The sequence below is a fragment of the Pan troglodytes genome, chromosome 11, assembly GCF_028858775.2.
Source record: "Pan troglodytes isolate AG18354 chromosome 11, NHGRI_mPanTro3-v2.0_pri, whole genome shotgun sequence".
Classification (NCBI taxonomy): domain Eukaryota; kingdom Metazoa; phylum Chordata; class Mammalia; order Primates; family Hominidae; genus Pan; species Pan troglodytes.
Genome location: NC_072409.2, coordinates 8,116,405 through 8,130,614, shown reverse-complemented (window position 1 = coordinate 8,130,614; position 14,210 = coordinate 8,116,405). Strand labels below are relative to the sequence as shown.

At 54.9% G+C, this 14,210-nt stretch overlaps 1 protein-coding gene across 6 annotated transcripts in view; it reads left to right on the top strand.

Annotated features, from left to right (window-relative positions):
- HMCN2 (hemicentin 2) overlaps nt 1-14,210 on the top strand; it is a 169,643-nt gene that overhangs the window by 59,023 nt on the left and 96,410 nt on the right. For all 6 annotated transcript variants that reach the window (XR_010148824.1, XM_016961863.3, XM_063788167.1 and 3 more), the window contains exons 20-23: nt 1,383-1,495; nt 1,599-1,758; nt 3,097-3,262; nt 13,677-13,804. Coding sequence is in view for 5 of the 6 variants with exons in the window: in XM_016961863.3 (XP_016817352.3) it covers nt 1,383-1,495; nt 1,599-1,758; nt 3,097-3,262; nt 13,677-13,804 (567 nt within the window). In the remaining variant the exon portion in view is untranslated. The remainder of the gene's footprint in view (nt 1-1,382; nt 1,496-1,598; nt 1,759-3,096; nt 3,263-13,676; nt 13,805-14,210) is intronic.

Genomic DNA, 14,210 nt, shown 5'->3' with positions numbered 1-14,210 from the left:
CTATGAACTTGCGTATCTAGGGACTTCATAGAAGTGGAATCTTATGGTATTTGTCCTCCTATGTCTGTGATTTCACTTAGCTTGTTTTTAAGGTTCATCCATGGTGTAGCATGTGTCAGAATTTTATTCCTTTTAAAAAAACAGACTGGACTTTTAAGAGCAGTTTAAGTTTATAGAAAAACTGAGGGGAAGGTACAGAGATTTCCCACATAACCCTGGCTCCCGCCACGCGCAGCCTTCTTCACTGTCAACATCCCCCCCCAGGGCGGCCCGTTGTTAGCACTGAAGACACGTCATCATCACTCCAAATCCCATAGTTTACATCGGGGTTCCCTCTTGGTGGTGTTTATTTGTTTTATTTTTTATTTTTATTTTTATTTTAGATGGGTTCCCTCTTAGTGTTTTTTTTATTTTTTATTTTTATTTTTTTTGAGATGGAGTCTCACTCTATGGCCCAGGCTGGAGTGCAGTGGCGCAATCCCAGCTCACTGCAACCTCCACCTCCCGGGTTCAAGTAATTCTCCTGCCTCAGCCTCCTGGGTAGCTGGGACTGCAGGTGCCCGCCACTGTCCCGGTCTAATTTTTGTATTTTTAGTAGAGACAGGGTTTCACCCTGTTGGCCAAGGTGGTCTCGAACTCCTGATCTCAGGCGATCCGCCCACCTTGGCCTCCAAAGTGCTGGGATTACAGGTGTGAGCCACTGCACCCAGCCTTGGTGTTGTTTAATTTGTGGGTTTGGACAAATGCAGTGACCCATCACTGCAATATCACCTGGAGTAGCTTCACTGCCCTAAAAATCCTCTGGGCTCTGCCTCTTCATCCCTTCCTCCCCCAACCTGGCAACCACTGATCTAGTTTTGTCTTTTCTTCTTCTTCTACTTCTTCTTTTCTTTTTTTTTTGGAGACAAGAGTCTCACTATGTCTCCCAGGCTGAAGTACAGTTGTGCAATCTCTGCTCACTGCAACCTCCGCCTTCCAGTTCAAGCAATTCTCCTGCCTCAGCCTCCCGAGTAGCTGGGATTACAAGGCATGCACCCCCATGCGCAGCTAATTTTTGTATTTTTAGTAGAGGCGGAGTTTCACCAAGTTGGCCAGGCTGGTCTCGAACTCCTGACCTCAAGTGATTCTCCCGCCTCAGCCTCCCAAAGTGCTGGGATTACAGGCATGAGCCACCGTATCCGACTGCTTTGCCTTTTCCAGAATGTCATATAGCTGGAATTAATTTCCTTCCTTTTTAAGGATGAATACTCTTCCGTTGTGTGCACACACCACATGCTGTGTGCCCATGCATCGCTGATGGACATTGGGCTGTTTCTACCTTTTGGCCACTGTGAATGATGCTGCAATGAGCCTTGGCTTTGACATTGGTTTATTTATAACAGTGCCACCTAGAATCCATCCCACTGCCACCCACCATATCACCAATGAAGGGGTTCTGGCCTCTCTCCCCTGCGTCGCTTCAGGAGTTCCCGCCCCCACCATCACCTGGACCAAGGTAAGCAGTGCCTGTTACCGAGAGGGTAACTGGAGAGGTAGGCCCAGTGTGTCATGGGGCGGAGGTGTGGGCTTCGCTGATGTCACCTGTGCCTCTGCCCTAGGAAACCAATGCCCTGACCTCCAGAGGTCCCCACTACAATGTGAGTAAGGAGGGCACCCTGCTCATCGCCCAGCCGTCTGCCCAGGACGCAGGAGCCTATGTCTGCACGGCCACCAACACCGTGGGCTTTTCTAGCCAGGAGATGCGACTTTCTGTCAACAGTGAGTGATGCCAACCCTGTTCTGGGAGAGGGGGCTCAGTAGCTGTGGAGACAGAGAGTCCCACCTCAGCCCTGTGGAGCCTGAGGCAGGGAAGCTGTTGCATCAGCAAGTCCTGCAAAGACACGTGGCTCTGCACAGGACCCGCGTCCCCAGCAGCCCTCTCACCCGCCTCTCTCTGCCCCAGACCCTCTGGTCTCCTTTCTATTTCTGGAATGGTCCAACCTGCCTCAGGGCTTGTGCACATGTAGTTCCTTCTGCTTGGAATGCTGTTCCCCCACCTCTGGGCCCAGCTGACTGCTCCCATCTGTCAGATCTCAGCTCTCCCTGCTCCCCCAGGCTGGTCAAGTCACCTTGCTGTAAACTGTGGAATATCCCCTTCCTGGCACCCGTCACAGCTATGATTCAATAATTAATCACATAGTGAGCTTTTTGGTACCAGTATTGCCAAAGGACCCTAAAGGCTGTGAAGATGGGGCGGGACCTGTCTCCTTCGCTGCCGTCCGCAGCATTCCCCATAGGGCTGGCGCTCAGTAAATATGTCTGGGAGGAGTGAGCAAATGTATAAGCCAGGCTTTTTCTCTCATAGACCCTTACAGTCAATATTTTTATATTGCAAAAAAAAAAATTCCTAATGGGGGAGCATTTCCTTTGAACTACAAATGTACAGGGAACACGGGAGGGCTAGATGGGTTTTGATGTCCCCAACTGGCTAGCTTCTTTCATTGTTGCTGCTCAGACAGGTAGCAAGTGCCTTCCTTGTATGAGCTCCAAGGTAGAAAGGCGGAGGCGGGGAGGGGGGAGGAAGGAAGGGTACCATGCTGTTTCTGCCGACGAAGGGTCTTCAGCTTAAGGTGAGAGAGACGTGACGTGCACAGATTGCCATCAATCCCTCACCAGGCTTCGAGAGGTCCAGAGGGAGGGTCTGTGCATTCTTTGGTGGCTGATATCATGGGAATAAGTGAATGAGCAAGGGGAGAAGGTAGAGAGAGAGGAGGAGTTCAGAGCCTTTCAGAATGTCTCTGGGGAAGGGACAGCAGGATGAAGAGAAGCCAGAGAAGGCACAGACCGTAGGGCAGGAGGGACCGGGTCAGGGTCCTCAGAGCAAGGTGGTGGTGGGGACGTGGGTAGGGGAGGACTGAGTGAAAACCCTGGGACCTGAGTCCCACCTCCAATCTGGACTCTCCACCTTCTGACAGCCACATCCACCTTCTGGACCTCCTGAAGGTCGAGGGTGCAGTACCGGCTCTGCCTCCTGGGGGAGCTGCCCCATGGCCCAGGGCGCTCATGGACCCTAGTCCCCTCTGCCCTGCTGACAGGCCCTGCTTACTCTCCCCGCAGCCAAACCCAGGATTCATATGAACGGGTCACGTAATGCAGACGTGCCTCTGCGAGTCACAGCGAAGGCTGGCGAAGAGGTGACCCTGGACTGCGAGGCCAAGGGCTCCCCACTCCCACTGGTCACCTGGACGAAGGACTCCCGCCCTGTACCGCCCATCACCAACAGGTAACCCCAGTCCCATGGCCTCAAGGGACAGAGCGTAGGGCTGGAGGGAAACCTGCCTCAGGTGACCAGTGACCCAGCGGGTGTCTTGGACCCTGCAGTCTCTCCCATAGGGTGCTCCTGGGCTTCTGCACACAAGGCTGTTGTCCACGGGGCCCCAGAAGCCTGGAAGGGGCCTCTAGAGGGTGCCTGGAAGCCCAGGGTGAGACTCCCCATCTGAAATAACATGCACGGGGCATTGCCTGCAGGATCCCATTTAATCTGCACAGCCACCCTTGATATCTAACAGGACACTGACACTCAGCCAGGGAGTGAGCTGCTCGCCATCACCCAGCTAGGAAAGAGCAAAGCCAGGGCTGGGACCACATCCCCACCACGACACACACCACCCCCATGCCTGCTCTGCAGACCAGGTGTCTGGCGGCTGGGCTGTCTGACTCAGCTGCTCCCGGTCTGGGATCCTGGGAGTGGGCGGACAGGGAGGAGGCTGGCTTGGGTGTCCTTCAAAGCCATGCCGTACCCCCCAGGAGGGGATGTGGGGGATGCTAGGGCCCTTGCCCCTGGCTGGGGGGTTCTGTGGCTCAGTCTGGTGACATCAGCCCTGGCAGGGTCTTTGAGATGTTCCAGACTCAGAAGGTCTCAGAGCAGTCTGCCCTATAACGTGACCCCCGCCCCCACCATGTGTCAGTGCATCTCAGAACATCTGTTTGGTGAGTCCTGCCAATCCTTGCAACCAGGCACCCCTAAAGGTGGCAGGGGCCCAGGGAGCCAGCCCTGGGCATCATCGGTGGGGTCCCCCATGCCCTCTTGGCGTTGCTGCAGCTCTATGTTGTGGGGTGGGGGTGTGGTGGGGGCCATGGGAGCCCACAGCTCCCCTAGAAAGCCCGGTCCTAGCTCCGCGGCTGGGTGGTGGCCCTCAGCTGGAGGATGCGTGTTGATCTATGGCTTGTTACTGAAATGGGAACCGCATTCCCATTTGTTCACCCCTCCTCGCCGTGGTGCATTAATAGGTCAGCTGGGAGCTGTAAATTTGCGAAAGCCACTTTTGCAATCCTAGAGTTGTGTTGTGTTCCCTCTCCCTTGCCCTCTTCACTTCATGCTGGCTTACATTGTTTTATCTCCAGATTTGGGAGATGCTGAGAGTTTATCTAAATAAGGAGGAAAATGTGCTGGGAGGCGGGGGTGGGGTTAAGTGCTCAGGCCCTGGAGTTCCGCAGACCCGGTGCCGAACTGCCTGCTCCCTTCTGAGTCATGCAACCTCGGGTGGCCACTGGCTCCTCTTGGCCTGTTCCTCCATCTGCAAAGTGGACATTATTTAAATAGCCCCCTTGTGGGGTAATGACGGATGTGCAGTGCTTAGGAAGTCAGATGTGCTGAAAACTCGCTCCCTTTCATATGATTTCCCTGCTGTTGCTGTTCACAAACTGAGACATCCTCTCCAGCTTTTACACATTTATCCTCCTCCTACCACACCTGTTATCTCAATTGTCACCTGCTTTTTAAATATAAAACCTTTATTGAGATGTAATTCACATACTGTATCATTCGCTTATTTAAAGGACACAGTTCAGTGTTTTTAGTATATTCAGACTGTGCAGCCATCACCACGATCAATTTTAGAACATGTTCGTCACCCTCCCAAAAAAACTTCATACTCATTGGCAGCCACCAGCCCCCCATTTCTGCTCTAGCCCCACTGCAGCCCCTGACAGCCACTGATCTGCTTTCAGCCTATTCTGGACATTTCATATAAATGAATTACATGGGGCCTTTCGTGTCTGGCTTCTGTCACCTAACTCAATGTCTTCCAGGTTCATCCATGTCGTGGCCAGATGAGTGCTTGCTTCCTTTTAATGGCCAAATAGTGTCCCATCCTGTGGGTGCTCACCTTTTGTGTGTCCACTCATCAGTTGATGTGCACTGGGGCTGTTTCCACGTTTTGGTGACTGTGAATAGCCTCACTTTTTTTTTTTTTTTTTTTTCGGAGATGGAGTTTCGCTCTGTTGCCAGGCTGGAGTGCAGTGGTGCAATCTCAGCTCAGTGCAACCTCCGCCTCCCTGGTTCAACTGATTCTCCTGCCTTAGGCTCCCGAGTAGCTGGAATTACAGGCACCTGCCACCATGTCCAGCTAATTTTTGTATTTTTAGTAGAGACAGGGTTTCACCATCTTGGTCAGGCTGGTCTCGAACTCCTGGCCTCAGGTGATCCACCCGCCTCGGTCTCCCAAAGTGCTGGGATTACAGGCGTGAGCCACTGTGCCTGGCCATAGCCTCACTTTTGATTGTACTTGAAGCTTTGTTCGCAGGCTCTGGGTCCTCTGGTTCCCTCCCTGCCCCACACTGGCAGTGTCCACACACAGAACCACGCTCAGCCTCTCACAGACGCACCACACCCCCTCCGTCCCTCAGTGACTCGACCAGAACACAGAGACTTAAAAAGCCCCTTGGAAAACACACAGTGAGACTTTCTGTCTGTCTGCTTCCTCCTCCCATCCCCCTCTTCCCTACATCCTCTTCCTCTTCCCCTCCTGTCTCCCTCTTCCCTTTCCCTCCTCCTCCCCTTCCCCTCCCTTCCCCTCTCCCTTGTCTTCCTTGTCCTTCCTTCTCCAAGGACGTCCCCAGGCTCAGCCTCAAAGCTGCCCTTCTGAAAACGGAGCACTTATCTGGCTGATGCGTCTGGTGAGTCGCAGGTGCTCATCTCTTGACAGGGGCCAGCAGCCCTCCACGCCCCCCTCCCCCCTCCCCTGCTCCCTTGCTCCTCTTCCTTGCTGACCTGCCCCAAGGACAGGGCTCCACGGCAGCCCCTTCTCCTGTCCGTGGGGAATTCTGCGGTGTAGTCAGGGCTGAGAGCCAAGATGTGCTGAGCCTCTGTGGCCCCCTCCATTCCCCTTGTCCAGGGGTGGCCCTCTCCTGCCAGCGCCCTGGAGGTGGTTGGGGTGGATGGCACCATGCCCAGTGCACTGAGGAGGAAACAGAAACACATGGGGTGCGGGGACGTGGAACCTGACACTGCAGCTCCTGGGGCTGGGTCCCAACATGCACAGACACGCAGACACACATAGACGCACGCACAGGGACACACGTGTCAGGTGGGCCACTGCTCTCTGAACTCCTAGGTATCTTCGACCCCCCCCAAGTCAGCAAGTGCTCACAGAGGAAGCATCCTAGGAACCTCAGAAGCCGTGAAGTTCTGAGCCGCCCAGCTGCATCCCAGTCCCTTTGGAGCGGCTCTTATCCTTGTAGGGGCTGTTCTAAAATTAAACCTCATGCATCTTATATTCCGTCCTCATCACGGATTCCTTTTCTCTTTTACCCATTTTCTCGATTCATTCTGGCCCACGTCACTTGCTTTTCCTTTTGAAGGGCAAAATAGACCTGTCATGGTGGCTCATGCCTGTAATCCCAGCACTTTGGGAAGCCAAGGAAGGCAGATCACGAGGTCAGGAGATCAAGATCATCCTGGCCAACATGGTGAAACCCTGTCTCTACTAAAACACACACACACACACACACACACACAAATAGCCGGACGTGGTGGTGCGTGCCCGTAGTCCCAGCTTCTCGGGAGGCTGAGGCAGGGGAATTGCTTGAACCTGGGAGGTGAAGGTTGCAGTGAGCCAAGATCGTGCCATTGCACTCCATCCTTGCAACAGAGCAAGACTCTGTCTTAAAAAAAAAAAAAAAAAAAGGGCAAAATAACATTCCAGGGCGCTCGGCTCCCATCATCGCTAAGTCATTGCTCTGTGTGGGGCACGGCCATGTTGCCAGCTCTCGCGGTCATAAATGGGACTGTTGGAGCAGCTTTGCACAATGTTCCTCTTTATCTCCTGGGTCGGTTCCTTGCGGGATGGTCCCAGAAGCCAACGGTGAAGTCCGAGGGTGGGAATGGTCACTGAGTGCTTCTTTCCTGTGGGACTTATTTTTGAAAAAGACTTCCAAGTTGCAAATTCAAAATTGAAGTCAGAAGCATTGACTGAGCAGTATCCTATGCCCAGGATTGTGTTGCAGCCTCAGAGACAGAAGACATGGGCTTGGGCTGTGTGTGAGGTCAGGTGGCAGAAGACCTGGGGTCCCATCCCAGCTTCACCCCAGCTCGCCCCGTGACCTCAAACAAGACCCTTCCCCTCTCCCCTCCCTGGGCCTCAACCTTTCCATTTGAGAAATGAAAGGGTTGGACAGGCGATCGTGGCCAGAGAGCATCTCGGGGCTCTGGTCCCATGATTCAGCCCAGGGATACTGGGGCGAGGCAGTGTTTCCAGGCAACAATGTTTGTTTGGGATTCCGATGAGGAGATGGGACGGCTGTGAGCACTCCTGGCTCTGGCTGTGGCTCCCGGAGGCAGCCGGCCAGCATTCCACACAGGGCCAAATCCCTAATCCCAGCGCGGTGTGGGGGCAGTGAGAGGATGGTGTGTTTCTCTCTGGTTCTTCCAGGTTTTCTTCCTTTGATACCCCCACCACCCTCCTCTGCTCCTTCCCAAGCACACTGCAGGACAGGCTGCCCACCCACCCTTCTCCTGGAAGGGGACCACTGGGCCGGCTCATTAGAGGTGAGAGGTGAGGCCTGCAGCTGGGATCTGGTGACTTGTGGCAGGGAAAGCAGCTCACTGCTCTCTGCAAGCCAGTGGTGTGCCTGGACTGCCCAGGGCCCTGCATGGGGACTGTACCTTGGTGGATCCTCAAAGCCCTTGTTGGTTTCTGGTCTGATGGCTCTGGAGTCCGTCTGGTCAGCCTGTGGGCAGTGGCTGTCTTTCTGGAGTACATTTAAGTTTCCTCGCCTTCAGAGCTGGACGTTTAGATCACCATGGTGGTTAGGAAGGAGCACGGTCGCACAGTGTGAGGGTCCAGTCCTCGCTGTGCCCTGGCCAGCTCAGTGGCCGTGGACACCAGGACCACACCTCCGGAGGCTCAGTCTTCTCCTCTGCAAAAGGGGGTGTGGTAGTGGGTCTGCCTGCCTGGTAGGTCTGGCTGTTGGGATTCTAAGTGAGAGCGTGCTTAGTGGCACAGTGACCCACAGGAAGCGCTCAATAGTTGACAGCTGTGGCTGGCGTCAGCACCATCCTCGTTAGCAGCACCAGCATCGCAGGGCTTACGCTCTCCGGGCTCATGCGATGGCGCCGGCTCCGTCTCCCCTACCTACTTATTGTGCTTGGCCCCTTGGCGTGTCTCAGGCACCTCCTCCTGAATTTCTCCAGCATGACCTTCCCTCATGTGGCCTCCTCACGGGTCTGCGATCCTGGTCAGGCTACAGGAAGAAGACGCGAGTTGGGGCAGTGGTTTCCCGGAGGGGTTCTCTCCAGGCCGCCTGCCCAGGCTCAGACCCCGTCCTGGACCCAGCAGACAGGGCTGGCGTCCACTAGTGCATAGTGGACATCTGTTGAGTGTTGCCTGACTGTGCGCTCTGTGCTGAGAACCAGCCGTGCAGCAGGCTGGGTGACTCTGGGGGGAGTGCCGTTCATTCCACAGCCGCCAGCCCTGCTCCTGGATGCTTTATAGACAGAGGCAGCAAAAACAGCAATGTGGGAGACAGCGGGCGTCTGGGGAGGGCAGGAGGGCAGTATTGAGATGGTGGAAGGTCTGGGGGGAGGGAGGGAGAGCAGGGACCCATGTCAATGAAGGCGGTGAAGGGAGTGTGTGGCGTGGACAGGGAACAGCTGCAATTTGCCATGAAATATTTATTGAACACCTACTGTGGGCCAGGCCAGGGCCCATGCTGAACTGGGGCATGCCGGGGACCTGGGCACACCTGGCTCCTCCCCTCACGAAGCCATCAGACAGCGTAATGACAGGCGTGGTAAACTGCAGAGTGGCATGGGAAGCATGTAATGGGAGGCAGGGTATTGCCTGGGGTAGCAGGGGAGGCTTCCCTGAGTGCAGCAAAGGTGTGTGCCGGGGATGAGGCAGACAGGTGAGGCCTGGGAACTGGCATTATTCCTGGCACTCCCTATCAGATGCCCTTTGGTCTCTCTGGGCAGCCCTCTGCCCCGTGGGCCCCTCTTGCTTCTCCCCACCACTCTGACATCTGCGTGCGCCTCACTGCAGGGGCTCAAGCCAGATGGATGTCATAAACAGGAAATTCCCCTCAAACCTCTCCACTCTCATCTGGGCGCTGCACGGAGCCATCTGGCCGTGCACGCCGTGATGAAGTCTGCCCCGCTCATCACACCACGCGCCCAACAGCAGCCTGTTCGTCGGAGACTCTGTGGCCTCCTCCCTTTCTCCCATCTCGCTGCTGCCACCTCCCCTTCCCTGCTGGGCTGCAGCCCCCAAACCTCCCACTGAGCTTCTGGGAATGTAGCGGGAGAGTGGTAGGGGGCAGAAGGAGCAGGCGGTGGGCTGCCCTGGAAACCCCAGGCCCATAGCTGCAGCTTCACCTTTTCCCTGAGTTTCCGCAGAGCATGCGCAGGGTCATGATAAGGCATCTCTCTGTGCCAGGTCTGAGCAGGTCCTGGAGATACCAAGAGAAATAAGACGGATGTCCCCTTGGAGCCACAGGCAGGCAGGTGACAGGTGGTGACAAGCCAGTGTGGTGAAGGCTTTGATGGCAGGATGTTCAGGCAGCTGTGGGAGCCTACAGGATGGACCTACCAGCCTGGGGCATCAAGTCAGCCTTCCTGGAGGAGGTGATGTCTCTGTATTGGAAGATGAATCAAGTATCATCCAGGTGAATGGGAAGTGCAGGTGTGTCCCAGGTAGAAGGAACAGCATGTGCCAAGGAGGGCTGGTGAGATGGGCCTGGCCCCCTGCGGAGGAACGGTGGTCCAGTGCCCCCATGCAGGGATGCAGGGGAGTTGGGGGTGGTCTGCGGAGGTCCACACAGGCCATAGTACTGTGCTTGGGTTTTGTCAGGGAGCAGTGGGCAGCCACAGAGGGCTTGAGAGCAGGTGAGGATGTGGCCAGTTTGGCATTTAGAGCAGACACAGGCTCTGCTGGGCAGGTCCTGGGTCCTTTGGCCTCAGCTTGTCCATCTGTAAAATGGATTCCCCCATTTCTACCTTGGTGATGTAGCAAGCAGAATCCTCCTTCTAGGAAATGATCTTGGATGCTCCTAAGAAAGATAAGATACCCACTTTTATTGGTGTGAATTGTTAACACTTTTGGAAGTTTTTTTTTTTTTTCAGAAGCCCCCATTTCCTATCTTTTTAAGGGTTTGGTGAGGAGGGGAGTAGGGGTTCTATGGTCCTTAAAGTTCTGGAGGGCAACTTCTCAGATTAGAGTCTGGAGCTGCTCTTTCTTTCTTTCTCTTTCTTTCTTTCTCTCTCTCTCTCTTCTCTCTTTCTCTCTGTCTTTCTGTCTTTCTCTCTCTTTCTCTTTCTCTCTCCTCTCTCCTCTCTCTCTCTCTCCCTCTCCCTCTCTCTCTTCTCTCTCTCTCTCTCTCTCTCTCCCTCCCTCCCTCCCTCCCCCTTTATTTTTCTTCACAGAGTCTTGCCCCGTTGCCCAGGCTGGAGTACAGTGGCACAACCAGAGCTCTCAATCTCCTGGGCTTGAGTGATCCTCCCAACTCAGCCTCTCAATTAGCTGGGACCACAGGCATGTGCCACCATGCCCAGCTAGTTTTTTATTTTTTGTAGAGATGAGGTCTCCTTGTGTTACCCAGACTGTGTGCTGCCTTTTCAAATATGAAATGGGGTTCAGAGATGTTGACTGCCCTGCCTGGGGCTGCACAGCATGTCTGAAGTACAGTTGAACCTCGGACCCAGAACTCCAGTTTCTAGCCCAGACCTCTTCCTACTGGCCCACATCGTCCCTGTTTGCCAGCCCAGGTGTTGCGATGAAATCTAGGGAGGGGACCGCATCCCAGCCTGGAATGTGATTGAGTGTATAAGTTTCAGCATCAAATGGATTTGGCCGTTGATTGGTGGCTGTCGACATGTCAACATATTTAATTTTTTAAAAAGCTGTAGAAGAGAACATTCAAGCTGGAGTGGCAGACAGAGGAGAGCTACGCAGGGGAAATGTTTACCCATTGCCAGGACACATACATATTTCTGTCGTGTTTTCTCGCGTATTCCTTTGCACTATAAAGACTGAGCAACCTGTTCAGGGCTGCCCAGCTGATTGAAGACTGCGGAGAGATCCCAGACACTGGCTGGGGATTTGTGTCACACTAATAGCAAGGCAGTTTAGGTGACCTGGAGGAGGTGATGTCTCGGTATTGAAAGATGAGCAAGTGTTATCCACATACTATGTCCTGGGCACCTCAGGCTTTGTGTGTGTGATATCAGTTCACACTACATAAGGACACTGAAACTCAGGGAGATGGCGTCCTTGGCCCGAGGTCAGTCTGTAAGAGGCAGAATGGTGGTTCTCACCAGGACACCTGCCGTCAAAGACCCGCACCCATCTGCTCTGCCATGCTGCTTCTTGGGGAAGGGGCACGTCTTCATGTCCTCAGGCAGTGGTTCCCCGGAGGCGGTTCCGCAGCCACTTGTATCAGCTACCTAGGGCTTTTTAGTAAAACCCCAATTCCTACCTCCTCCATGGAATGAGTCTCTGGGTAGGGCCTGAGAATCAGCATGTTTCACATGCAGCTGGGAGAATCTGATGAGAACCCCTCCCTTGCAAGGTGTGAGATCTTTGAGAGCAGAGGGTGTGAGCCTGTAGCCCAGGAGACCTGCTCCGGTGCATGTGAGACACATAGAGCAGTGAGTGAGTGAGAGAGAGAGAACGGAAGGAAAGAAGGAAGAGATAAAGATCTGAATGTTTAAATGTCCACTCAAAAGGGAGCAAGTTAATAAACTGTGGTGTGATCATACAAGGGAATATTACACAACAGTCAAAAATGAGTTAATTAGCCCTACATATATACTCATGATGCTATTTATATCGTGATATAGCTCATGATGCAAGTTTTAAAACATGCAAAACTTTGTGTATTATTTATGCATGTGCTCTTGTCTCCGTGGAAGCAGCTGACCTTTGTTGAGGGCCTCTCTGTTCCAGACACCGTGTTATGAATTAGGCCATTCAGTTCTTTTGACAACCCTGTGAGCATTGAGCACAACTGATGGCTCTATTTTCCAAAATGAGATGGCTTAGGCACAGGAAGGGTGAGGTGACTTGCCCAACCTCACACAGCTAGCGCATGGCCTAGCAGGTTAGACCCAGGCAATCCAGCCCAGTGCCTGGGCTCTAGAGACCACCACCCACTGTGTCATCCACAGCCATCCTCAGAGAACTTGTCCCAAGAGGCTGCTGGATGCTCGGGACAAATGGATGGAGGGGGTGGCTGGAAAGGGGGTGTCATTGCACTACTCTACAGATGGGGAGACAGAGTTCTCAGCTGGTAGCCCGAGAATTGCCGATGGTGTTGCCCTGTTTAATGACTGCATGGCCCGCACTTTGCTCACCATGTCTCATGTGATCCTTGCAGCTGCCTGCGAGGTGGGGGCTATGAGGAGCCCTAAGGATTCTATAAGGGGCTCTGTGAGCCCCGTTTTGCAGAGGAGGAAATTGAAGCTCAGCAGAAAGCAAGGTGGGGGCCAGGCATCCCGGGCCTGCTGGGTTCTAGAGCCCAGCTGGTAAGCGCAGGGCCAGCGACTGGGCCTTGGAGTCCCCCACCCCCATGCTGGCTGCGTACTCTTGAGGCCAGCCAGGGTCAGTGGCCGCAGCTGTCCTCCCTATTTTACGGAGGCAGGGGCTGTGCGGAGCCAGCACATATGGGCCAGTGACATCATGTCTGCAGGGGGCCCTTGGGGTCCAGCCCAGCTGCAGGAGCCTGGCTGGGGGTCCTCGATCCCTGTGGGATGGGGGTGATGTGACTTATCAAGCAGAGCCAGACTGGGGAGGACAATGATGGCAGCAGGGGTGGGGGCTCCGCAGCTTCCTCCTGAGGACCCTCAACACAGTTCTGGACGTAAGAGCACCAAGTGACTGCAGTCAGAGTCAGGCCGGCCCTGGCACCAGACCAGAGGGCCTCAGGGCTGCCAGCTTCTTCATCCCACACACCGGGCAGGTGTGTGTGGCAGAGGAGGGGGAGTTGCCACCCGCAGTCAACAGGTATCAAGCGGTGGGCAGGTTCCTGGCCCTGGGCTGAGCCTGTGATAGACTCCGTTTACCAGCCCTGGCCCAGACACAGGCCGTCTTAGCATGACCATTTTACAGATGGGAAATGGAGGCTCCAAGAGGTGAAGCAACTTGCCTGAGGTCACACAGCTAGGAAGGATTTAGAGTTTAGACTCGAACCCAAGCCAGTGGACTCCTAGTCCAGTGCTCTTCTTCTCTTACACCAGTAGGCGTGAGAACTGGCCCTGGCCTGGTGGTTCAGGGAGGATGGAGGCGGGGGTGGGAGTAGATGGTGGGTGCTGGCTCATTCTCAGAAGGCTTCCTGGGGGAGGTGGCTGGTTCAAGTTGGGTCTTGAAGCCTTTCCATGGGGGTGGGGTCAGTGGGGGTCTCACCAGTGCTCCTCATTCCCGCAGGTATGGCCTCCTCCCGTCTGGCTCCCTGCGTCTGGGCCAGGTCCAGGTGGGTGACAGCGGCCACTACGAGTGCACAGCCAGTAACCCCGCCGGGTCCGCCTCCCGTCGCTACGTCCTTGGGGTGCAAGGTAGGACCAGCTGGCAGCCCCAGTCCCTCCCTGTCCCCCATCACCCTGCCTGTCTCTCAGGTCTCTCAGTGCCCCTCCTGCAGCCCACGCCCAGGTCTGTCAGGCTCTGTCACCTCTCCCTCCGTGCGCCTCTGCCACCTCCTTTTGCCACCCCCACTTCCTGTCTCTCTCAGGCCTGTCTCTCCTCCTCCACCCTTTTTCTCCCCCTCTCCCCATACCCCTTGAGGGGTACTGGAGACGCTGTTCAGAGGCCCCCAACAACACAGGGCAGAGCACAGTGGGGACCTGGGTTTGGGAGGACAGGGGTCAGAGGGGAACCCATGAAGGTGGGTCTGAGAGGGTCTCTGCCTGGTGCGCGAGGCCCAGCTGGGAGCCCAGGGTGTGGTGATGGGAAGAGGCCTGTGAA